Source organism: Amphiprion ocellaris, chromosome 15, assembly GCF_022539595.1.
Source record: "Amphiprion ocellaris isolate individual 3 ecotype Okinawa chromosome 15, ASM2253959v1, whole genome shotgun sequence".
NCBI classification, from domain to species: domain Eukaryota; kingdom Metazoa; phylum Chordata; class Actinopteri; family Pomacentridae; genus Amphiprion; species Amphiprion ocellaris.
In genome coordinates, this window is record NC_072780.1 from 4888733 (window position 1) to 4912420 (window position 23688).

At 39.8% G+C, this 23688-nt stretch overlaps 2 protein-coding genes across 10 annotated transcripts in view; both read left to right on the top strand.

Annotated features, from left to right (window-relative positions):
• ubap2l (ubiquitin associated protein 2-like) overlaps window positions 1-15577 on the top strand; it is a 28058-nt gene extending 12481 nt beyond the window's left edge. For 3 of the 8 annotated variants that reach the window (XM_023261084.3, XM_023261083.3, XM_055017822.1), the window contains 17 exons: window positions 23-221; window positions 324-667; window positions 918-1090; window positions 1509-1629; window positions 2180-2255; window positions 2393-2591; window positions 2718-2784; window positions 3044-3374; window positions 5142-5230; window positions 5330-5383; window positions 5477-5558; window positions 7302-7519; window positions 7853-7958; window positions 9230-9355; window positions 11690-11757; window positions 11899-12093; window positions 14095-15577. In XM_023261084.3, coding sequence (XP_023116852.2) covers window positions 23-221; window positions 324-667; window positions 918-1090; window positions 1509-1629; window positions 2180-2255; window positions 2393-2591; window positions 2718-2784; window positions 3044-3374; window positions 5142-5230; window positions 5330-5383; window positions 5477-5558; window positions 7302-7519; window positions 7853-7958; window positions 9230-9355; window positions 11690-11757; window positions 11899-12093; window positions 14095-14190 — 2544 coding nt within the window. In that variant the 3' untranslated portion in view covers window positions 14191-15577. The remainder of the gene's footprint in view (window positions 1-22; window positions 222-323; window positions 668-917; window positions 1091-1508; window positions 1630-2179; window positions 2256-2392; window positions 2592-2717; window positions 2785-3043; window positions 3375-5141; window positions 5231-5329; window positions 5384-5476; window positions 5559-7301; window positions 7520-7852; window positions 7959-9229; window positions 9356-11689; window positions 11758-11898; window positions 12094-14094) is intronic. The other 5 variants (XM_055017821.1, XM_055017826.1, XM_055017823.1 and 2 more) reach the window with 4 other exon arrangements.
• Window positions 15578-17953: 2376 nt separating this feature from the next.
• On the top strand, window positions 17954-23667 carry hax1 (HCLS1 associated protein X-1). 2 transcript variants are annotated; one of them, XM_055017827.1, is made up of 7 exons: window positions 17954-18121; window positions 19473-19723; window positions 20112-20323; window positions 20427-20490; window positions 20583-20698; window positions 22183-22303; window positions 23247-23667. In XM_055017827.1, the coding sequence occupies exons 1-7, from the start codon at window positions 18057-18059 to the stop codon at window positions 23318-23320; spliced, it is 903 nt and encodes a 300-aa protein (XP_054873802.1). In that variant the 5' UTR covers window positions 17954-18056; the 3' UTR covers window positions 23321-23667. The 2 variants fall into 2 exon arrangements, with proteins under 2 accessions (XP_054873802.1, XP_023116859.2); XM_023261091.3 differs by having other exon boundaries at window positions 17955-18121; window positions 20583-20716.
• Window positions 23668-23688: the final 21 nt, after the last annotated feature.

The window sequence follows — 23688 nt, forward strand, 5'->3', positions numbered from 1 at the left end:
TTATGATCTAACAATACTGCAGGTCAGCATGCTGAGCAAGGGTTTCGGGGAAGTGGGGGACCCTAAAGGAGCGAGCACAGGGACCACTGGCTCCCAGTTCCTGGAGCAGTATAAAACAGCCCAGGCACTGGCCCAGTTGGCAGCCCAGCACTCCCAGACTGGACCACCCAACACAACACCTTCATCCTGGGACACCAGTGCCTCATCACTGGGACAATATGGTGAGATGACACCCAGTTGTAAACTAAATTCCACTATTGGTAAAATACTTATCTTCAGTCTGAACTGGTTTATTTGAATAATAACTTTTTTCCATTGTCCAGATATAAAGAGTCAGCCAGAGTCTGCGATCCATACGGCCTTTACAAAGCGGCAGCCATACCAGGCCGCCACCTCAACCTCGTCCATGTTGGATGTTTTCCTGCAGGACAAAGGCCTGCCTCCTTCCTCTGCTGTCTCCTCATCTTCTTCCCTACCGCAACAAACAACATCCTCACCCCATGTGGGGCCTCCGCCTGCTTCCTCCCTTCCCAAAATGGCAGCAGTTGTTCCTTCTCTAGGTCAGCAGGTTTCACCGAGTTCCTCAGATGCCCAGGGTTCAAGTCCACTGCCTTTGCAGCAGCACAAACTTAAACAGCAGAAGAAGAGGACCTCCATTACAACAAAGGTAGCATTTCAGTTATAATACAATGTTTTTTGAACCCACTGACTCACTTTAAAATGACTTTAACGGATGTGATAACAAGCTGTTCATCCTTGCATGACTGGTTTCAATTTCTGTGTTCTGCTGGGACCACAGTAACATGGTTTTTAATGGATGCAGTGTCAAGTGTGCGAAAGCCAACCTTTGATCTTTGGACTCTAGTTTGAAATTGGGTTTCGATGACGACTCTAAAAATGCCTCTGATCTTCCTCAGATTCCAGCAATGGCAGTGGAGATGCCTGGCTCAACAGACATCACAGGCCTCAATCTTCAGTTTGGAGCGCTGCAGTTTGGGTCAGAACCAGTCCTACCGGAGTACGAGTCCACACCTACCACCACGACACCAGGCAGCCAGGTTCAGAACAGTCTCTACACAAGCCCCAGCAGGTTGGTACATCCCAAAACACAACTCTGCAAATGTGTTCCAAGCTGTGACCAAATGAAATTTAATATGTTGGAAGAAAACCAATATGCCTAAAGCAATTCTAGTCCAACTAAGTTCCAGAACTAATGAACAACCTCACTACCTTAACCATTTAATGAAAAAGTTAGTATTTACCTCCTTTGTGTTTTTTTTTTTTTTTTGAGATTTATTGAGACACTGAATAATTGTTACCATTTTTACTGTAACTTTATTTCCCTTTTTCTTATTCAGGACCAGGCACTGGGTCATAATGATCAATTAAAGTGCATGGTCTAGTCTTTAAGAGTGAATTAATTTTTAGTTATCATCAGTATTCAGGTCAGAACCACTGATGGCACACAAAATTAAACCTGGTCTTGTCAATTTCATCACAATCTGCAGTGAGTCGACTCCAGCTCTCTCCAACTCCAGCCAGATGGATCTCTATGATCAGAGAGCACCTCAGACACGACGTTACCCTCCTTCAGTCTCGTCCTCGCCTCAGAAGGATATGCAGCCCAAGGTGAAGACCAAAGCTTCTGTCTTTTGCTTTAACGGATAAAATATTTAGTATTGCGTTGTCAGTACAGTGCTTAAAGGAGAGGTCAGTGTAGACAACATGCTCAACCTTCATTTGGTCCTGTAAGACCAAAAATTTGAAAGGTAAATGTCTGAAAACTGACATGTACGGAGCTCCACACAAATCACATCAGTTACAGGTTAACAGTCATGCATTGGCAAATTAGGATAAACATAATCATGCCCTGCTAGTATGTATGACATCCTTGTTATAATGCATGTCTCTGGAGTCTCTGCATTGCTTCCTTGACTGTTAAAGTTGCAAAATGAGCAGTTTTTCTTAATGAACTGCACACTAGGTGAAGGCGTGGTTGCTCTGTCCTCTTGTTTTCTCAGCTTTCCTTTTGTTGTACTAAACTGCATTCATTGTAATGCACTAGCAGTGTCAAGCCTGAACTGTAGTTACAATGCTCTGCATATCAAACAAGCTTCTTGGTGACTGTTTCCCTGATCCCAACACCCTTCAACTTTTTATCAATGGCCTGTTTCCATAGAAACCTGTGAGCTCACCTTCATTGTTGGTTTTACAGAATGGCTTCAGTTCAATACAAGCAACGCAATCTGTGGAAGGTGAGTGTCTTAACTACAAGGTGTTTTTTTTTTTTTGTTGTTGTTGACGTTGTCTGAGACCTTTGCCACACGAATGGTTTCCTGAAATGGTTTTCTGATTGGGATTTATTCAAAAAATCTCTCCTCTCTCCCCCCAGCTGCAGCAGGCTCTGCAGTATCAGTCAAGCCGGCCTCTGATTCAGTCACGCCAGCTTCTGTCTCCAGCATGGGCACTTTGGCGGACAGCAGCTCAGGCCCCGCCTCCTTGTTGACCACATCCAATCAGACGTCCCTTAGCGCTCTGGGGCACAATGAAGACCTGCCTCCAAGCACCATCCCCCCTCCTCAGCATAGCAAGTAAGATTATACACGACTAGTAGTTTTCTAAGCTATGACCTCTATGTGAACCCAAGTATCATTAAATGTGATGTGAGTTTGGTGATGAGTAACATGTACTTTTATATGTTTTTGTCTTTCTCACAGCTCTCACCCATCACAACAGAACAGCCTTGCTCCATCATCAGTTCGAACATCCAACACAAGCTTACTGGTGAGCTCTTTATGTGTTCATTGGAATATCGGAACACGTCAAGTAGATCTAGTAACCCTTAATAGAGCAGGTTTTTTTAACCACACAAATTGTATGAGTTCTTATGCAGGAGAGTGTATCTCCCTCCTCTGTGAGCATTTTCAGAGCTACATTTCCTGTGGTGGTGGATGGACACATTAGATGTCCATTCACTCTAATGGAAATGTAATCTCATCAGTCTTAACTGCATGTTTCTCTTTTCCTCCTTCCATCTCTACAGCATCCCAGCGTAGACGGTGACTCGAGTCTGCACTCGTCATCCTTCCCTTCTTCTGTCTCAGCTGTGCCGTCTTCATCAGTCCCCTCTTCCTCTTCCTCTGTGGCTGCTGCACAGGTGTCTCTAGGGGCTCCTCAGGCCTCCTCGGTGGGCTCCGCCACGGTTTCAGCTCCCTCCGGCTTGGGCCCCGTCAGCAGTCTGGCCATGGGCCTCAACACAGCCTCCATGGGCGCCCCAGCTGCGGCCGCCGCCCCTGTTTCAGTCTCCTCCACGGCGTCGACCATTCCCTCATCAGCAACTTCCGCATCCACACGCAGTTCTGCAGCATCCTCAGGTTAGACAACGCAAGCACAAACGTCCTCAAATCAACCTGTACAACTTTTCTTACAGGTGTTACCAATGTTAGAAAGAAATTATGTCTCTACCCAACACAGATATTTTACATCTTTAATTTATCTTCATCCTTGTCTCCTGTCTGACTTGTGTAAACATAGAAAAAAAGCGATTCAGCTCAGTTCAGCCAAAAAGTCCCTGAATTGTTGTTATTTGACTCACGGTCACAGCTGAGTCACTAATTGCTTTATACCAAAAAAGGCAGATTTTTTTTGTTTTTTAGAGAATTTGGTTATTGCAAATGCTTTATTTTTTGCAAAATTCTAAATGAGACATGTAGAATAGAGTGATTTGAATGAAATTTGCAATTTAAGCTTAGATATGGTTACATTTTCCATTTCAAGGACAATGAGAAAGTCGATAGTCCATCGTCTTTCTGTTTTTGCAGTTTCTGGCTCTGAGAAATAATGTAGTTATGGCAATTTTTTTTTTTTTCTTCAACCCGCTGCTAGGTTTTGTGTTCAGAGGATTAAACTGTGCTGTCTACTACTAGTGAGTTGATCATTAATTTGTTTCAGTTCTGTCTCGGCTGTGATTTGTCACAGAAGCGACACCAGGTATAAGAACAAAAAATAACTGCAGGAAAGCATTAAGTAGATTGTGTCTGTGTTGTGAGGACTGTCTTTTAATCCCTCAGATTTGTACCGTCTTGATTAACAATGTTTATTTGACCTGGAGATAGATGATTTTCCGTCTGATGTTGCACTTATTTATGAAAGCTTGGTGGTTAAGGAGTTGTGTATGACTTTGCAACTTTTAGGGTTTATTTTGTGATCAGCTAATAGATGTTTGTATGCATTTGCAACATTACTCTGCAGTGATGCAAGTGTGACGACAGATTGCTTTGAAAGTTTTTGGCTATAATTGAGTATATTGCATGGGTGTAATGTTTTGTCTCGGGTTGAATAAAGTTTTTGTTTTGTTTTCTGCGGCGTCACTGGTTTGGTTTCCATGATCTGACTCATCTCACTCTCAGTTTGGTTGTTCCTCTGAAGCGTTTTCTTTTTTTTTTTTTTCCTGTGTCTCAAGCACAAACACAATGAAACTGTTTTCATCTCCGCTCCCTCTGCCGGTGCGCAGTTTGTCACATGATGTAATGCAGTCTTGTTGTCATTTATTGATGCAGCTCAGGGAGAAATTTGTAACACTTAGTTTGATGCAATAGATCTGCCCTTGATACAATCCTTTTCATGTACAAGTCAGACTGTGGGCATGAACTGTGCGGTTATAGAGTGATTGTGCAGCCCTGCTTTGTTTCTTAGGTTTATGTTATCGTTTGCACATATACACTACCGTTCAAAAGTTTGGAATCACCCAGACATGTTCATGTTTTCCATGAAGACTCACACTTTTATTCATGTGCTAACATAACAGCACAACATTTTTCTAATCATCGAGTCTTTCAACACCATCAGCTAACACGATGTAGCATTAGAACACAGGAGTGATGGTTGCTAGAAATGTTCCTCTGTACCCCTATGGAGATATTCCATTAAAAATTTCCAGCTAGAATAGTCATTTATCACATTAACGAGGTCTAGACTGGATTTCGGATTAACTGCTTTTCTTTCAAAAATGACATTTCTAAGTGACGCCAAACTTTTAAACGGTAGTGTATATGTATTTTCTGTGTGCAAGGTTAAGCAGAGGGTAACTTATTTTATTGTTGGGCAGTTAATTTATGCTCTACATGGCTTTGTGCGTTCAGGGAAAGCACCTCCAAACCTGCCACCCGGGGTGCCCCCTCTACTGCCCAACCCATACATTATGGCCCCTGGACTACTGCATGCCTACCCTGTAAGTTCTATCTAAAATCAAGTGTATCTCATCTGAGTTTTACCTGCTTATTAGATCCTATATTGTAACAGAGATGTCTTAACACAACACATTTCTTAGCCTCAGGTCTACGGCTACGATGACCTGCAGATGCTACAGACAAGAATACCGCTGGTAAGTTGAGTTTTGTTTATGAGCAGCAAGACATTATTGACAACTTTATTACCTCATGGCTTTTTATTTTACAATAATATTTTTCTCTTCCAGGATTATTACAGCATCCCTTTTGCAACTCCCACAACAGCACTGACTGGCAGAGAGGGCAGCCTCACAAGTAACCCTTACTCTGGTGAGCTATGTTCAAACAATTGAGTCTGGTAAAAATGGCAATGTGGCCCCAATTTGATATGATAGTCCTCAAAAAATGTGGTAAGGTATTAAGCTTTACGAAATGTGACTAGATTTAGTGTCAGGGAACAGAGATGAGTTCTAAAGCCCAGTGTTAAATGACTAAATACTAAATACATTTCCTATTCATTATTGCTACATAAACTTTGTGTTTCACATTTCCCAATTCCAAAGAGAGATGTCTCTCAGTGGTTTGCAGCTCTCTGACATACTACAGCACACAAACAGACCCTGCTCTTTGTGACAATGGCAGCAATGTCAGTCGAAACAAACAAGTGAAAGTTCATCACATACCGGCAGAAAAGCGCAGTTTTCCATTTCCTCGCAGTTGGTCTTTCATTAGCTCAATCATATTGTCTTTGTTTGTTACATGGAGCCCTCCCACTGAGTTACCAAAGTTACCAGTAGCCAGGCGGTTGTTCAGCTATGGCTGTGTTTAAAACTGTCAGAAATGATCCAAAGGGGATTTAGTGATTTGCTATCTCGCTTCATTTTCACTTTTTCTCTAGCAGAATTTTGGTACTGGTAGTGGTCAAAGAAGTACTGTAACTATTTTCTTAAATAAAGGTTTGAATTCAATTCAAGTGAATAATGAAAGAAAGGACATTTTTAAAAAGAGGAAATGGAGCAGTCTTAGTTATTTTCTAATTTTTTGTCCTTTTTTTTTCTTAAAAAAAGGATCAAACAACCAAAAAGAGTATTGTTGAAGTGCCAGATCAGTAGTAGTAGGATTAGCAGGACCTTTAAAATCCGGATTATACCCATCCCTAATAGTGAATAAGAAATGGTTAGAAGTGACACTTTGAATTCAAGCCCAGCCAATAATGCCAGTGTTTATTGCTTTTGGTGTCCACCGTTGTTAGTATTCACTGCTGTCAGACACTAGGAACGTTAACAATCACAAAGACTGAGTGGTGATATGACGATAGAACCTTGTTGTTTATGACTGGTTAGTTATGTGACAATCGGCGTACATCTGTCTGTCTTTCTGTTAGCAACATTACTTAAAAACACAAATGGATTTGGATGAAATTTTCAGGGAAGGTCAGAAATGACACAAGGACCAAGTGATTAGATTTTGGCAGTGATGCGGCTTAGATTTGTTAAATATTTCTGTATCATTGCGAGATAGCGCCACGGTGTCACTGTAATTATGACAACAAGTGAACACTACATCACATGATTGCGATCCTACTACAAATCTACCGTTGGGGACTTATCGGGATTCATCTGTTGGAAATGATACAAGGAACAACTGATCAAATTGTGGGGGTGTTTCCGAGTCCCATCAATTCCCGCCACCTGCTACATATTTAGGTCACATGATTCGGTATCCGTACATAACGTACACATGCAGAACACATGCTTATGCTCAGCACAAGGTCATTTTGTTTGTGGGAACATCTATATTAAATGGCCACATTTTATAGTGCCACAATTTGTGCCACAAATTTTTTAAAGATTTCAGCCGTCGGAGATGATACGACCACTGAGCAGCCTTGATGGAGTACTGCGCTCTCTGAGGACCTGTTCAATATTCTTGTCGATATGGCAAAACAAGCCAAAAGCTGAGGAATTTTTATGTCAGATGATTGTTCTTTATGACCTTTGTTTAGTTATGTTGATAGATGGTAATCATTAGTAATTTCTCACTCCTGTCGTCTTCCTTTTCTCACATTTTCAGGCGACTTATCGAAGTTTGGTCGAGGCGATGCATCATCCCCAGCTCCAGCCACCACATTAGCTCAGACACAGCAGAATCAAACCCAGACGCATCACACCACACAGCAGCCCTTCCTCAACCCTGCGCTGCCACCTGGCTACAGCTACACAAGCCTCCCATACTACACTGGCATGCCAGGCCTGCCCAACACCTTCCAGTACGGACCTGCTGTGTTTCCGGTAAGAAAACATTCGTCTCTACGTGTTGACTAACTTAGCTGCTTCTTTTACTGTCCTGCTCCACTCTTTATCTAAAAAAAACCCCTCATTATCATAAGCAAAATAGGTGCGAACAGAAGGATTGTAACTGTGATTAGCGAATAAATTCTGATGTTTTGATGCATTAATGTTCCACAGTGGAGGAGTTGATTCGTGATTATCTTTCCCACTGTGAGATTTAAATGTATGTCCTGGCCTTCCAGAGAACTGGATTTTAGTTTGTATTCTGGTTTTGCAGCGTCACTTATTCCACTTGCTGACTTGATTACGTTCCGCGGTTGTGTCTTTGCCCAGGTGGCTCCTACCTCGTCAAAACAGCACGGTGTGAATGTCGGCGTCAATGCATCAGCCACCCCCTTCCAGCAGGCTAGTGGCTACGGTTCCCATGGATACAGCACTGGTGAGGGACTAAACAATGTTGAAACGGCATGTTTAGAAGGGTCATGCAGGTCCTGCTCTATATACTTGCATACCAATAACTGTGTGCTGATTCTCACAATGAGCCCATTGATTTCCTATCGGTGTGGAGTGCATATTTCATTCGAGCGCTTCAGCATCTGCAAGCATAAACATGGTGCTTGTGTAACGGCATTTGTTATGCTTGTGTCAAGACAATTGTTTGTGGTTTATGGAATATTCTTGTCTGCTGATTCCTACTTGAATCGTTGGAGTTAAAACGTTTTTAAAATGACTGTGAGCATGGTTAGTTCTGTCAGAATAGTAGAAATACATCTGCATCTTGTACATTTTTGTTTTGTACACAAAAGGAACACACCTAAGTTATCTGTTTCATAAAGCAAGAAAACACGTAATGTCATTTTATTCAGTGACGTCTCCAGGTATAATATATGTAATTGCTATTTAAATGAATAGGGAAAGGGGCTTGAGCAGTGGCGCCTAGCTGTACCAGTTTAAAAACGGGGGTTAGATTATCGGTTTCCTGCTGTCTTCCATGGCTTGCTTTGCTCATTTCAGAAAGTGGAGTTTGCCCCGGGGCTTTCCCATCGAACACAACTCCTGCACACACCTTCATCTTAGCCACGTTGAAAGCAAAGTCTTCATCTTCCCATATTCCTTAATATTACTCTCATTTGTGCCCGTATTTCTTCAGCAGTTTCATATTTTCCCAGTGGCCTTTTGGTATCTACTACTTTGGTATCACTGCATATTCTTTTTTTTTCTCTTTTGCAGTAATGCTGTATTTTGTTTTTATACTTTATCCATCACTCAGAATCCACCTTTTGGTCACATGTGCGACACCTATTTGTTCTAAGCTGCACCATCTGCTGCTTTCTGCCATCACCCAACTCAAGCTCACTTTCCACCCCCTCCCACACACACACCCTGCCTGTCCCCTCACCTCCCTCACCTCCTCCCCTCAGACTTGGGTCAGATAGTACTTGCAAATGACGTTGGCGTTGATTCTGATCTGCCTGTTGGACCAGACGGACAGACTTTGCCACACAGACAGTGCCGTTGGTGTCAGAGTTCAGATAATTGCAGAGGACTTGACACCATCTGTATTGTCACGGTTTGGCGAAATCTGTCCATGTGGTACAACTTCAAACAAAACGCTATGGATTGTTTGCAAATGCTATCTGAGGCAGGTCTGCGTCCCCTGCCTGGTGTGTCTAACGCTGTGGGCTGCGGCTGTGTGTCTGACTGTTGCAGGCTATGAGGATGTGGGCCAGGCTTCAGGGAGTGGGGATTTCTGTAAGGGCGGATACGGCACTGCCGTGGCCGCTGCCGCTTCTGCACAAAACAAGCCAGCCAGCTCTGTCACCGGGCCTGGAGTCGGTGAGTGCCACCACGTGCCAGATTAAAACTAAAAGAAAAACCCTGTCCCTCCCGTCTTCCTCCTTGTGTCACCAGCCATCCTTCTCCCCCTCTTTGCTCTCGTCCCTCTGCCTCATCGCTGATGAGCTGCGCCTGTGGGAAGACCTGTCACACTACATAAGCTTTCCGTTAGTTCAGTGCAGCCTGCATCTCCTACAAGCCTTGTTTGCCATTCTTTCCGTTACCTGTTTTCTCCCAGGGTAACTCATCATCAGTCCAATCTGGCGTTTATGTTCTAGACAGCTATACTGTGTAATCATCAGGTTTAGAGTCTAAAAGGGGCAGTTTACAACAATCACAGCTGCTACAAACTGATTATGGGTTACTCTGGTTGATGCTGTCCCATCTTCCCTCAGTGTTGCTGGCTCTTCACTCATACTGTCATTGCTGTTATGTCCGTCTCCGGAGTGTGCCGTCTTGTGAGTAACGTAGGTTACAAACCCTGGAAGGGAAGGGCAAAAAAACATCTGGAGTACCTGATTAAAACTGTGCTGTGCTCTAAAAGAGTGTGTGGCTTTGATGTTTGAAGATCTTCTCATTGAAACGGGCTTCAACAGTGTGCACGGATCCACACCTGGGAGCTGAATGGAAACAAATTAGCCGTGTGTTTAACGGTTTGAGTGTCAGCAGCATTGGAGTGTTGCATTTTTAGGACTAATCTAGCAAGAACTGAAGGACTTGGGTTTAACGTATTTCATTGATCCAGTACTTTCACCAAGTACAGTGGCAGCTAAGAAGTACGACAACTTGCAAGATCACGTCCTGTGGTAGTGATGATAGACTAAAAACTGGGAAATTTCATGCCGAAACTGTTTGTTCATTCCTTGTGATTGTATGAAGCTGAAATCATGGCAGTGCCTCTCTCTAGCCACTTTAAAACAGGTACCTTGTCGGTGCAGAATCTCTCTAGTTTGGCACATTTGTGTAACATTTGACCTTGACGCGAGTCTGAATTGAGTGCTGTCATAATAACAGCGGCGCGTAGAAATCAGTGTCTCTCTGGCTGACAGGGTTCATTAATTATGTGCTGCCTGTGAAAGAATACAAAATCCTCTGCTTCTTAATCATCGCTTTCCACTTCACTTGAGCAGTGCCACAGCTTCAGATGGCAAATATCGAACAGTAAGTAATGGACTCCTACGGCGGAATGACAAAATCTCACCTTAACTGATAATTGAGGGCTGCAACTAACAGTTTTCATTAGTTTTGTAGCTGTTGAATTATTGTTTGAATATTTCTCTGCTCATTTGGTCAGTTATGTTTTTGGAAAATGGTGAAAATTCAGTTCAATTCTTCAGAAATTTAGGTTTTTTTTTTTTTTTTAATACTCCACTATCCAAAAGTAGCAATAGTGTCAATATGACCAGCAAATTTTTGACCGTTTGCATGGAAATACTGCTGATTATTCATTATCTGAATAGTGGCTCATGAGTTTTCAGTTTGTTGGCTCATCAATGAGTCATTACTGTTCTAAAATGAAACAAATTGTGCATATTCCATGTCTGAAGAGGACTTAGTGCAAACCTACTATTGACAATAAATGTCTTTTTAATTACAAGATATATTGCAGTGTAACCAATGAAAAAAAATATACATAATTGTTGATTAGACTTCTGCCCCCTTTGGTTGTGTTTGCACTAAAAAATATGTCCTTACTAATGCTGATGGCACTAAAGGCGATGTCATGTTCTATCACTTTGATATTTCTTCATGTGGCCAGTCGTCTTCCTCACAGGTTGTCTCTAAACATTTAGAAACCTGGATGCACTAACGTTTTGTTCTGAAACTGCTACCAGATTGAAGTGTTGAAGGTGTGATTTTCCTGTGCTGTCTCATCAGACACACCAGTTGACCCTGTTCTGCGTCTCCGTGGCGTTACAGGGGGTCAGTGTGTGCCAGAACAACCGGAGCAGTAGCCACCAGATACAGTCAGACTGAAACCACTGTGGCTGACTGGAACTGATCCGCTGCTACACCATCTTTCTGTCATCCCTCCTCCTCTTCATCTCATCCCTTTTCATCTCTCTTTGCCGTTTTCTCTGGAGGGAAATTCTCCTGAAATCATCTATGGACCTGCATAGATGTTCATACTTGGAATTTCCCGGCGTTCTTTTGTTCTAAATTGATTGGGTTTTTTCTCTTAAATAAATGATTAATTCGCAGAGTAGCGGTTATGAAGGTTAGAATGTGATTATAACCATGTGGCTGGATGTGGTTGGTTTGGCGAGTGGTCCTATGACACATTAGTTCACCTCATTTTGGGCTGAATTTGTCTCGTTTCTTCTGTCTTTGCAGGAGTTTCTGTGACGTCAAGCAACACGGGGGTACCGGATATTTCAGGGTCTGTTTACACAAAGACGCAGGTAATTACAAAATGTAAACATTTAAAGCCCCTTCTTTCCTCCGTGCATGTGATGAAATTCCTTTACGGTTAAAATAACGCAACATTTGACAAAAATAATTCTCAAAAATGAAACCGTCCTTGTTGTTGCTTCCTCCCTCAGTCGTTTGAGAAGCAGGGTTTCCACGCTGGGACGCCGGCGGCTTCGTTCAGCCTGCCCTCGGCGCTGGGCAGCGGGGGGCCCATTAATCCCCCGGCTGCTGCAGGCTACGCTCCGCCTCCCTTCATGCACATCCTGGCACCGCACCAACAACCACACTCTCAAATCCTGCACCACCACCTGCAGCAAGACGGACAGGTAGAGAAAATTCTTCTATTCTTTTTTTTTTTTTTATTGCCGTCTGTTTCTTTGTGCTGGTTTTTTCACACCTCACTAAGAAATATGTGGAGTAGTAACTGAGGCTCATCATTTTAAAATAATGACCGTGAGACATCGTGTTCCCTAAAAATGAAAGAGGACAAACAAAGTCTCACTCCTTTTAATGAGGTTTTTGCCACAATAAATCCTGGATGTTTCAGCTGTGTGGACACAATTCATCTCTAGCAGAGAAATTTCTTAGAGGTTAGGCTTTCGAAATCACCCAAAACTTGCACATTTACATCATTAAATTTTGTGGTTGGCTTTCACAATTTGATGGCATTGTTGTGGTCTGCTGTATCGATCTAAAATATCATCATGTGCCACCGGTCGCTTATTTACATAAACCCTCTAAACCCAAACAGTTTCTGGGCGTTTTTCAGCTCCGGTCACATTTTTACTCCCTGTGGGCTCATTTTTCAGTGCAATGTAAAATCCTGCGACTTTGTGGAAACAGAACAACCACAACTAGAAGTACAAAGAAATCCCAGATGTCTTTTAATAAGTTTATCAAATGTGCAATGTCATGAATCATAAAGAAAAGGATGTAGAAATGGTGATTGCCCATATTATAGATGTTTTACTACTTACTTGTTTAATGTGTTTCTAAAATTGTTATTTTAGATTTATCATATTTTCTAATTAAGCTTAAAAAAAAATCAGACTTCTTGTTTTTACAGTTTTTGCCTCTGATAAATGGCATATTTTGGCAGTATTTGATTTCAAGACAACACGCCTTTTTAAATGGCTGGTTTTGGGATTTAGATGGTTAATGGAAAGAAAATAGATAAACAGTGGTGAATAGAAATAAGTCATATAACTGTTGTAATGTGAATACAGTGGTCCCTCGTCAAATCGTGTTCTCACTGTATCGCTGATTTTTAAATTGCATTTGGTATCACGGATTTTTCTTTATCGCTGGATTTTATGGTATATAGATATTTTTATATATTTACTATTGTGTCGAACTGCGTTGAAAAACGATGTTGGAGAAAGGATGTCTTTCTTTTATGCACTCTGCAACTGCTTTTATTTTGACACACCAGAGAACAACACTATAGAAAATGTAACAGGAAGTCATCAAACACACAACACTTCACACTAATGGTCCTGACAACATAACACTTAACCAAACTAACTAGGGTGACTGAACCACAAAAACACAATAAAACACAAACACTAATATCACTGTAACACTAACATAAACCACAATAATGACATTTAAACCCCAACACCCCGAACTCCCATGGTGCATTGCAGCACAACAGTTCAGTCATAGCAACCGATCGCTACATTATTTTGAATATTTTTGCAGTAAAATGAGCATTTTGTAGCCTAAAAAATTGAAACCCAAATAAAAAAATATCTAAAAAATAATTTAAAAAATAATAAATGTAAATAAAATGCGTAGTGTACAGCGCTGGGCTCTGATTGGCTCAGCGACCGTAGCATCAGTCTCCTCTGTCTCCAGTGTGTAGCAGCATTCAGCATCTTGTCCGTTTCACATCAACGTCTGATCGCTGCATAGTGTTGCTCTGCAGTGTGTGGGGAGGATTTATAAAGCCTTAAAATATATATAAATAATAAAATAAATATGGTCACTACTTCATGGATTTTTGTCTATCGCGGGGTCTGGAATGTAACCCCCGTGTTAGACGTGGGACCACTTTATATAAACTATGTAGGTTAAGTTTATTCACTGTTTGCCTTTTTAACTTCAGGTTAAAACAGCTAAAATGACAAAAGCATGTTGTACTTGAGTTTCTGTGTATACATATGTAACTATAGATGTCCATTTGTTCTGAAATACTTACGAACCGTCCTTGGCAGAAGAAGTGTGTGTTGATTCATCGTGTCATGAAGCTGCTCTGTATTTGGGTAAACACACAGCAGGAAGTGGCAGCTCTCAGACCAGCTCTGTCCTCTGTCGTCTCTCCACAGAGCGGCACTGGACAGCGCAGCCAGAACGCCTCCATTCAACAGAAGTCCCAGATCAACAAGTCGGCGTACAACAGCTACAACTGGGGGGCCAACTAACATCCACCGACGGGCCCCCCTGCAGTGTCCACAAGCTGGGAGAGGGCTCCTCACTCCCTCCACAAACAGTCTCCACGTATAAACTCCCTCTTCCTCCTGCAGAGATTTCCCTCCCCAGTCTCTTGGCCCAGCACTCCTGCAGCTCCGGCTCCGGTCGGAGGAGGTGCTGTGCCGAGAGAACGAGCGCTGTCCTGGTGCATGGACGGTTGGGAGGGACAGGAGGGGCTTAGAGGGGAGGTCGGAGCTAAATGGTTATAGAAACCCACCGTCAAGAGGTGAAATATTGAGTGTTGGGAATTTGTATCGTGTTAATCCCCCCGCCCCACCCCCTTTTCTTTCACTTGTATGTAACATAGAACTGTTTTCTAAAAGAATGAACATTTCCTGTATGGTTTTCTTTTTTTTTTTTTTTTTTTTGTCTTTTTCCCCTTTTTTTCTTGCTGAAGGGGAGGAATGAAGTACATCTGAAGGTGGTGGGGACAGGCTGGTTTTGTATTTCTTACCATCAACAACTCCCCACTCCTTTAGTCTGGAGTGGAAACTCTTCTCTCTCACACAAAATATCCAAACACAATAATTTGCCGTTGAATGTTTTCTTTTTATTTCTTTTTTTTTTTTATGTCATTTTAAGTTTGAAGAAACAATTCTCTAAATTGGTAGAGTTGTGAAGTTTATTTTTTACCAAATATAGATATATTATATATAAAGACATATAAGCGAGCTCACTGGCTTGGACTGTGAGGAAAAGTGTGTTTGTCATGTGACTGCGTGCATGTTTGTACACACGGGGGCCGTGGTTGTGTACTGTGCTTTGTTTTTTCCACCTAGCACAGGATTTTTTCATTATCCAGCGCTTGTACAGTATCTGTTCCCATGAATTATGTTGCATAAGGTCCCGCCTGTTTATGAAAGATGTTGAGAGTGATTTCCAAGGCCAATACACACCCAATCTGCCTTCCAGTGTGTTTTATTTTGTTTCTGAGCCCCCCCCCCCCACCTGCTCCCTGCTCCACCACCTGTCCCCTGACATTGTATGGAAATCTGCAGCGTTCAGTACTGATGGACAGAATTGTACTATGTTTTTTTTCGTTTTTTTTTTTTTTTGTCAGTGATTTATTTTTTCTTTTTGTACTGTGCGTTTTAAAGAAAAAAAACAGATTTAAATGGATAAACTTGTCTTGTACATATATAAAAAAAACACAAGTACTGTAGTCCCTGTTTGTTCGATGGCTTTCTCCTTTTCCTTCACCAATCCTTGCAGACTTGTTAGCTTTTTTTTGTTTTGTTTCATTTTTTTTATTTTGTAAAAATATATAAATATTAAGTAAATAAACAAGAAAAAGACATTTTCATCATTTTGGATGTGAATGTCTTTTAAGAAACTATATTTCTCATGTGGCTTGTAAATACAACAGTGTCACTTCTTCTAGCGGTTTGATGTTGATCTCTGAGTTCTGTTCTTGGTTCGTCTGACAGTTTGATAAATTACCGATGCTTGATATCAGCGGAACAATCAATGGCAAACTGAAAGAAGAAGCTTCTGTCAAGTGTTTTGCACAACCGAAAGCGTTTCATATCAGGCCCCAGTGGATCAGCAGCACTGAATTAAATTCCAAACACAACTTTCTTCTTTGTTTGCATCTTTTGGATTCACTTTAACCCTTGTGTTGTCCTCATTTACGGGCAGCAAAAAATAATGTTCCTTTGTCTGAAAAAAAATCCAAAAATTCAGCAAAAAATTCCCCAAATTTATAAAAATTTGCAAAATCTTCAGGAAGAAAATTCTAAAAATTCCTTCAAAAAATCCCTTAACATTTATTTTAAAAAAAAAAAAATCCCCAAATTTGACAAGAAATAAAAAATTTTAAAAATAAAAATTTTAAATGTTTCCAAATTCTAATATTTTCTTGAAGAACATTCAGAAAAAAATTTTTCTGAATGTTCTTAAACATTTTTTTTTCTCCAAAAAATGTTCAAAAACTTCCCAAAAATGTTGAAGATGTGGAAGTTTTCACTGTGAAAATATATATATTTTCCCACATTTTCAAACTTTAAAACGGGTCAATTTGACCTGCAGGACGACAGGAGGGTTAAGATCTAAACATTTTCCGTGTTCTTTTTACTGCTAAATGCTGACTCTAAATACATACATTTGTCTAAGAATTTTAACTTGTCTGCCAAATATGCATCTTAACATTGTTTTATTTACCAAAATAGTTGTACCTTACTGAAGTTTATCGATTTTATATTGCTTTATACTTACACTCCGCTGCATTTCAGAGAGAATTTTTACATTTAAAATCTTGCACAATTCATTAATTCTGAACCACTATTCGTGTTTTTAACTTTATCTGAAGTTAATATGGATATAAAAAAAACTCTGTTTGGGTAAAGTGATTTCTTGGCAAACACAACAGACATTTTACAGATCTGTAGAAATAATACTGTAGATATACTCTGTTGCAAGTAGAAGTCCTGCAATAAAATGTTTAGAAATATTAGTAAAATACACTTGCACAAGTACTCCTTATAATAACAGTTTCATTTATATGGAAGTTTTTTATGGGCGAAAAATAGCAATTAAGATGCTGAAACAAAAGGCTATATAGGCAAATACTTAAAGCGACAAAACTGTAATCAAGTTATTTCTGCAGCACATTTAAAAACTACAGCCATTGCATTAATGAAATGAAACCAATACTATGAATTTTCCTATCAAATTTATATACAGTGGTTAAAGCTATTTTGTTATATAAAATACAAACACCCAACTAAATTAAATATTAAGGTCAAAATCCTACAAACCTTAATATTTAAATTATTAAGGTAAATAGCCTATAAAATTATAAATAATTAAAATTTCAACCAATTTAACTATTAAAGTTAAGGACACACAATATTACATAAAAAAAAAAAAAACTGGCCAATTTAAGTACTTTACCCTTACAGCATTATTAATTATGCAACTTCACCAGATGAAATTAATTTATAAATTCAAGATCCTACATTATTATGCGATGTACTCAGCTGATTTAAATATTAAGGTTAAAAATAATATTACATGAACAACAAATTTCCCTGACTAAATCCTAATGTCGTCACCCTACAAAATTATATCTGGAAATCTACCTAAGTTTCATACTACAGAATTACTAACTACGTACCTTTACAGTTACTTCTAAAATATTAATAATTATGCATATTTACCTTACTAAATTAAATATTATGGTAAAAACACTACAATATTACATAAAATCTCAGTTTACCTGATTAAATATTTTGCCAAATACCCTATATTATTGTGTAAAAGACACATTTTCTTGATTCATTTTAAATATTTACTGCAAGACCCTACAATGTCATTAATTATACAAATTTACCTGAATAATTAAATAGTAAGGTTAAGATCCTCTCATATAAAATAAAAATTTACTTGGCTAATTAAAATATTAAGATTTTTATCCACGATATTATAAAAACAACAAATTAGGCATGAGAATATTGAAGCATGTAACAGCAGTTTACTGTACTTGGTTAAGTTGATGGTATACTGCATCTAAGTTTAATAATTTAGTAAAACAAAAATATCTAATGCTAGTTGGTTTAATTAGTTAATTGTTTTTTTTAATAGTTTTTTTTTTTTTTTGCTAAGTATCAATGATAGCTGTCTTCATGTTTGTCATTAGCTGTCGTCGCTATTACTGCGGCTGCGCGTTGCTTCTGTTGTTTACGGTAACGTAACGTGACGACATGTTGCGTCACCCCGAATTATCCAGAACACTTTACGGCTCTGTTGACAGCTGGTGCAGTAAAAGTCTGCTGGATTTCCAGTTATGCTTTAGTTTTTCTACCCAAGCTGTCGTTAAATGAGCGTTTTTGACTTGTTTCGCGGGTTCTTCGGAGTCCCTGGAGGCCAGTATCGTGGCCGAAGGTGAGTTTTTATCGTCAATGTCACATACGCAGCTGTCAGCGAGCTAAGCTAGCAGAAGTTAGCTAGAAACTGGACCACATTAGACCAGGTCCAGGTCTAAAACCACCAAAGATAGACCCGTTAGGTTATAGCAGAGAGCCTAAAGCTTCTGAATTGTTTTTTTTTTTTCGAAACTTCTAAGGCCTGGTTTTAGATCGAGACCGATTTAGAAATCATCCTTTTTTTTTTTTGCATTTTTTCAAATAGAATAACGGTTTCACAAACCAGACACTGTATTTATTATTATTATTATTATTATTATTATTATTATTATTATTATTATTATTATTATTATTATTATTAATAATAATAATAATAATAATAATAACATTAAAAATAATAATCTAAATCATGGCTAGGATTATGTAGCACACATTCCACCTGTTTATATATAGTGGTTTTAAGCCTGGATGGGATTTGAAGTGGTATGCAAAAAAGTATTAAAATCTATGTGTGTGTGGCATTTTTAAAAATAGAATTAAGGTTTTACAAATCAGAGACTGTGTTTTATTCAATGTTTAGCCTCTCTTAGAAAATCTAGCGCAGATTTCATGTGTTTATATATGGTGGTTTTTGATCTAGACCTGGTCTAATGTGGTCTATATGCAAACTAAGCACGGAAAACTTTTTTTTTCCACCTTTACTTGAGGAGATATGTTAAAGACTCTACAATATTAATTATTATGCAAATTTACCTTACTAAAGTAAATACTATGGTAAAAACACTAGAATATATAAAATCTCAATTTACCTGATTAAATACTTTGGCAGATCCCCTACATTATTGTATACAAGCCTCTCTTAGACAATCTAGTGCAGATTTCATGTGTTTATACATGATGGTTTTCAATCTGTACCTGGTCTAATGTGGTCTATATGCAAACTAAGCACGGAAAACTCCTTTTGTTGCATGTACAGTAAAGGTTTCCAAAATTGAAAGTAGGTTTCAAACAGCATTGGCAGCTCACATCATTAAGTGTAAAAACTTGAGAATAAATAAATCAGTGCTGTAAGTTAAGTCTCCCCTGATTCTTTCCTGAACTGCTGAATCAGAAGTTAACTTCAGTGTTGTCAGAAGTTCTGCTCTGCAGGCTGGGGAGTTGGTTAGATAATGAAGCAGCTCCATCAAGGACAAGATTAGTGTTTTCCTGCCAGGAAAGCCACAGGGGTCCCTCAGGTGAGAAGGCTGTTGTTTATTTCGGCTCAGAGCGATCCGGGGATTAAAACCATCGAGTGCTTTAAGGTCTATTAATGTGCCTGTTAGCCTGTATTGGAGGCAGGACTTTTATTAACATTTTCTCTGCTCTATCAGGGACCCCTTCTTCGATGCCATGACACACGATGATGATGACGACGATGAGGATGAAGATGGGTTCCACTATGACGGCTTCAGGGGGGACCAGCAGGACCCCTTTGACAGCGCCTGGAGGTTTGGCTTCAGTTTTGGCCCAGATGGGATGAGGATCCACGAGCCTCCAGTGTTTGGCAACGTCTTCAGGGAGATGGAGGAGATCTTCTCCCAGCTGGGCCGCTGGGAGGAACGGCAGGAGTCCGGACGCTTTGGTATAAACATAGAACCACCATCCGTACCTGCTTAGCATGTTTAGCTTTAGCTGTTAGATGAATATGAGCTACAACTTCCTCTCACTCGCTCTGTGACCTGTTTTATCTCATTGTGTTGAAGAGCTGCAACAATTAGTCAATTATTAATTATTGAATCAGAATAAACATTGAAATTCTCTGATTCCAGCCTCCTAAATGTGAGAATTTCCTGGTAAACTCAGTATCTTTTGGGTTGTAGACAAAGCAAAACACCTGTGAATGTTTTGGACTTAAAGGAACGCTGATCATCATGATTATTCTAGAAAATAATTGACAGATTAACAGACAGTGAATGTAATCATCAGCTGCAGCCCTATTCTGTCTAACTCAGTGTCCATCTTCATTTCAGGTGTTCCCAGCATCATGCCGCCTCCACCTCAGGACAGAGCAGAGGAAGGTGGACGCAGATCCAGTGGAAACCCCCTGAGAGACTTTATGCTCAAATCCCCGGATGGTGACTCACAAGGGCCGACCAAAGGGCCCCGAGGTGACGTCCGGCCTTCGTATGAGTCACCAGATATTCCTAGTTTGCCCTTTCACGGCTGGACCCCTTTTTCCAAGGTAAATGAGATGTTCAGTCCTATGTTTCTGTTGCAGCTTCATGTCTTACTGTTTACTTTTTGGTAATAACTTTGATATTTTTTCTCATATTGTGTCTTAATAGTTTAATGATATTTGGAGGCAGGGACCACAGAAACATGCAGACGATGAGCGCAAAGAAGACAGAGGTAGGTCATTTTTTCCCCGTCTGTCAGCAGAAGAAAGCGATGTGTGATTTTTGCCTCGTGTTGGACTAATATTCTACCCTCATCCTCCTAAGACCTGGACTCTGCAGTGTCCTCTGGTGGCCTGGATCGGATTCTGACTCCTCCTGCTGGTCAGGCACCGAGCCAGCCCAGGACCCGATCCTTTTTCCAGTCAGTCACTGTGACCAAGGTGGTGAAACCGGACGGAGTGAGTTTTATCAGCTTTACATTAATCCGCTTTTACAGCACATTTCAGTAACAGCATGTGTCTGCAGCAGAGTAGGCTGCATTTCTAGGACCCTTGCTCTTCATTAGTGACACCTACCGAATTGGATAACTAAGGGGGGTAACATGTTAAAGCAAGGACTGCATTTGTGGCCAAGATGGACAGTGTTAATATTGAATGTAAATCAACTTTAATTTGTTTAACATTAAAGAAAATTCTGACGTCTTCAGTTGGACATCAGGCTTATTGATTGTTTGCGAAAGAGTCGTCGTGTCTCACCTCTCTCCAACCTTTTAACCCTCGTGTCGTCCTGCGGGTCAAAATTGACCCGGATTAAAGTTTGAAAATATGGGCAAAAAAATATATTTTCACAGTGAAACTTCTGATGTCCACATTTTCAACATTTTTGGGAAATCTTTGAACATTTTTTGGTGGAAAAAAAGAAATGTTAAAAATATTTCTTAAGAACATTCACAAAAAAATCAACCAAAATCCATCAATTTTTATGTGAATGTTCTTAAAGAAAATATGAGAGGTTTTACTGATATATATGTAATCACTTTAGATATTTTCAGGATTTTTTGGAAGATTTTTACTCATTTTTAAAAAATATTTTCAAGAATTTTCTTGCCAAATTTGGAGGATTTTTTAAAATAAAACTTTCAAGGGAAACTTTGAAGGAATTATTGTAATTTTCTTCCTGAAGGTTTTGCAAATTTTTAGAAATTTGGGGAATTTTTTGCAGATTTTTTTGTATTTCTTTCAGACAAGGAAACAATATTTTTTGGTGCCTGTAAATGAGGACAACAGGAGGGTTAAATATCTAGATGAGATCTACTCAGTGCAAAGGCCATAGTGTATGACACCATCTTTATTTTAGCTCATAATGACCTTAATAAGTATACAGTTTGATCAACATGTAATTCTTAAAAACTGTATTTTGGGTTGAACAAACCTTTAAAACTATGACTTATTAGTTAGAAATTGCTATTTTGACTGGAACAAGCCTTTAAAGTAATAAGTAGTTGGGCTGAAAGTATTATTTGTTGCAGGATGCATCTTTAAAACCATAACTTGTTAGTCACAAAGTAGTGTTTGATATGGAATAATCCTTTAAACTATTAGTACTGGGACAGAAAGTGTTATTTGGATGGAGATTGTGTAGCAATCAGTCAATATAGTGGATAGGGTTGTCGTGAAAAACAAGGGTTCTAGAAATCACGTAATATTGCATTTCAAAGCATTTGGAGGACACTTCAAACAGCCCAGTGAAGCCTTAAGTGTAGTGCATGATGTTAATACTTATAAGTGATTCATAGTAGCGCTGCACACCCTCAAAACAAACTGTTTTACGCAACATCAAAGCATAAAATAGCCGTCTATCAATAATTACACTGGAATTTGAATAATGTGATTTTGTGTTTGTTTCTGTGGTTCCTGTGTGTCAGAGTGTAGAGGAGAGGCGAACGGTCAGAGACGGACAAGGCAAGGAGGAAACCACAGTGACTCGCTCAGGAGGTTCTGGGATCCTGGAGGGACCAGACCATCACACTGGACCAGTGTTACCAGGTCAGCTTATGTGCTTCTAAGCAGTCAGCTGACAAAGAAATGAGAATGTTTTTAGTGTATGTTGGTCCCTCGTCTCTCACTGAGGGTTACGTTCCAGAGCCCTGTGTGATAGATAAAAATCCGCGAAGCAGCGACCATATTTATTTTATTATTTATGTATATGTTAAGGCTTTATAAAACCTCCCCACACACCAGACAACACTGCAGAGCAACACTATGCAGCTATCAGACGTCTGTGAAATGGACAAGATGCTGAATGCTGCTACACACTGGAGACAGAGGAGACTGATGCTACGTCGCTGAGCCAATCAGAGCCCAGCGCTGGAAGCTACGCATTTCATGTTTTAATTATTAGTTTTTATATATTTTTTATATTGTTTTAAATTTTTTTAGGCTAGAAAATGCTTAATTTACCACAAAAATGATTAAAATAATTTAGCGATCGCAGAGCCGGTCTATGACTGAACTGTTCTGCTGCAATGCACCATGGGAGTTCTGGGTGTTGGGGGTTTAAATGTCATTATTGTGGTTCATGTTCGTGTTCCAGTGTTATTAGTATGTGTGTTGTATTGTGTTTTTGTGGTTCAGTCAGCCTAGTTAGTTTGGTTCAGTGTTATGTTGTCAGGGCCGTTAGTGTGAAGTGTGTTTGATCACTTCCTGCCACATTTATTATGGTGGAGCTCTCTGTGAGTGTCAAAATAAAAGCATCTGCCAGTTGCAGAGTGCATACAAGGCAGATATTGTTTCTCCAGTGTTGTTCTCCTAAGCTGCTCGCCACAATAATAGATATATAAAAACACATATGTACCACAGAATCCTGCAATATAGCGAAAAATCTGCGATACAGCGAGACCATGAAGAGTGAACCGTGATATGGCGAGGGACTGTATTTCAACAAATGTGGAAGCTCAATCTAGTCCTAATGCACTCGTTTTTATTCCAGGTGACCACCACCACTTCTCAGACATGCGGGATGACGACTCCTTATTCTCCAAGTTCTTTGGCGGCTTTAAATAACGTGTAAAGTGAAGTAGACTCTCTGGGCAGGTGGACTGTAGCTGTTGTGTTCCTCTAGAGCTGCATATTTCTAGGATGTATGTGGACAGACAGTTGCATGATTTTGATTTGCCACAGTGAACATGTTGGATATGGGGTCTCTGGCTTGTTGAAGATGAAACTGGGATTTTCAAACGACCACGTAGGCTAGAAGCTGCCAATCCTGACCAACTAGTGATTCTGACAGATTGAAACACATCAGACACTTAACAGTTCCCAGTAAAGTATTTTATTTTTGTATTGTCTTGTTAGACAAGCCAGTATGGATGTAAGTGAGTGATGAACCAAATAAAAACATAATATATTTACATAGTTTTGGCCTTTCTTTT

Bases quoted from the DNA above. Each gene is read 5' to 3' on its own strand.
- hax1 (XM_023261091.3), top strand. From the start codon at position 18,057: ATGAGCGTTTTTGACTTGTTTCGCGGGTTCTTCGGAGTCCCTGGAGGC. The intron at 19,724-20,111 runs GTATAAACATAG...TCTTCATTTCAG, and splicing joins GCAGGAGTCCGGACGCTTTG to GTGTTCCCAGCATCATGCCG. The intron at 22,304-23,246 runs GTCAGCTTATGT...TTTTTATTCCAG, and splicing joins CACTGGACCAGTGTTACCAG to GTGACCACCACCACTTCTCA.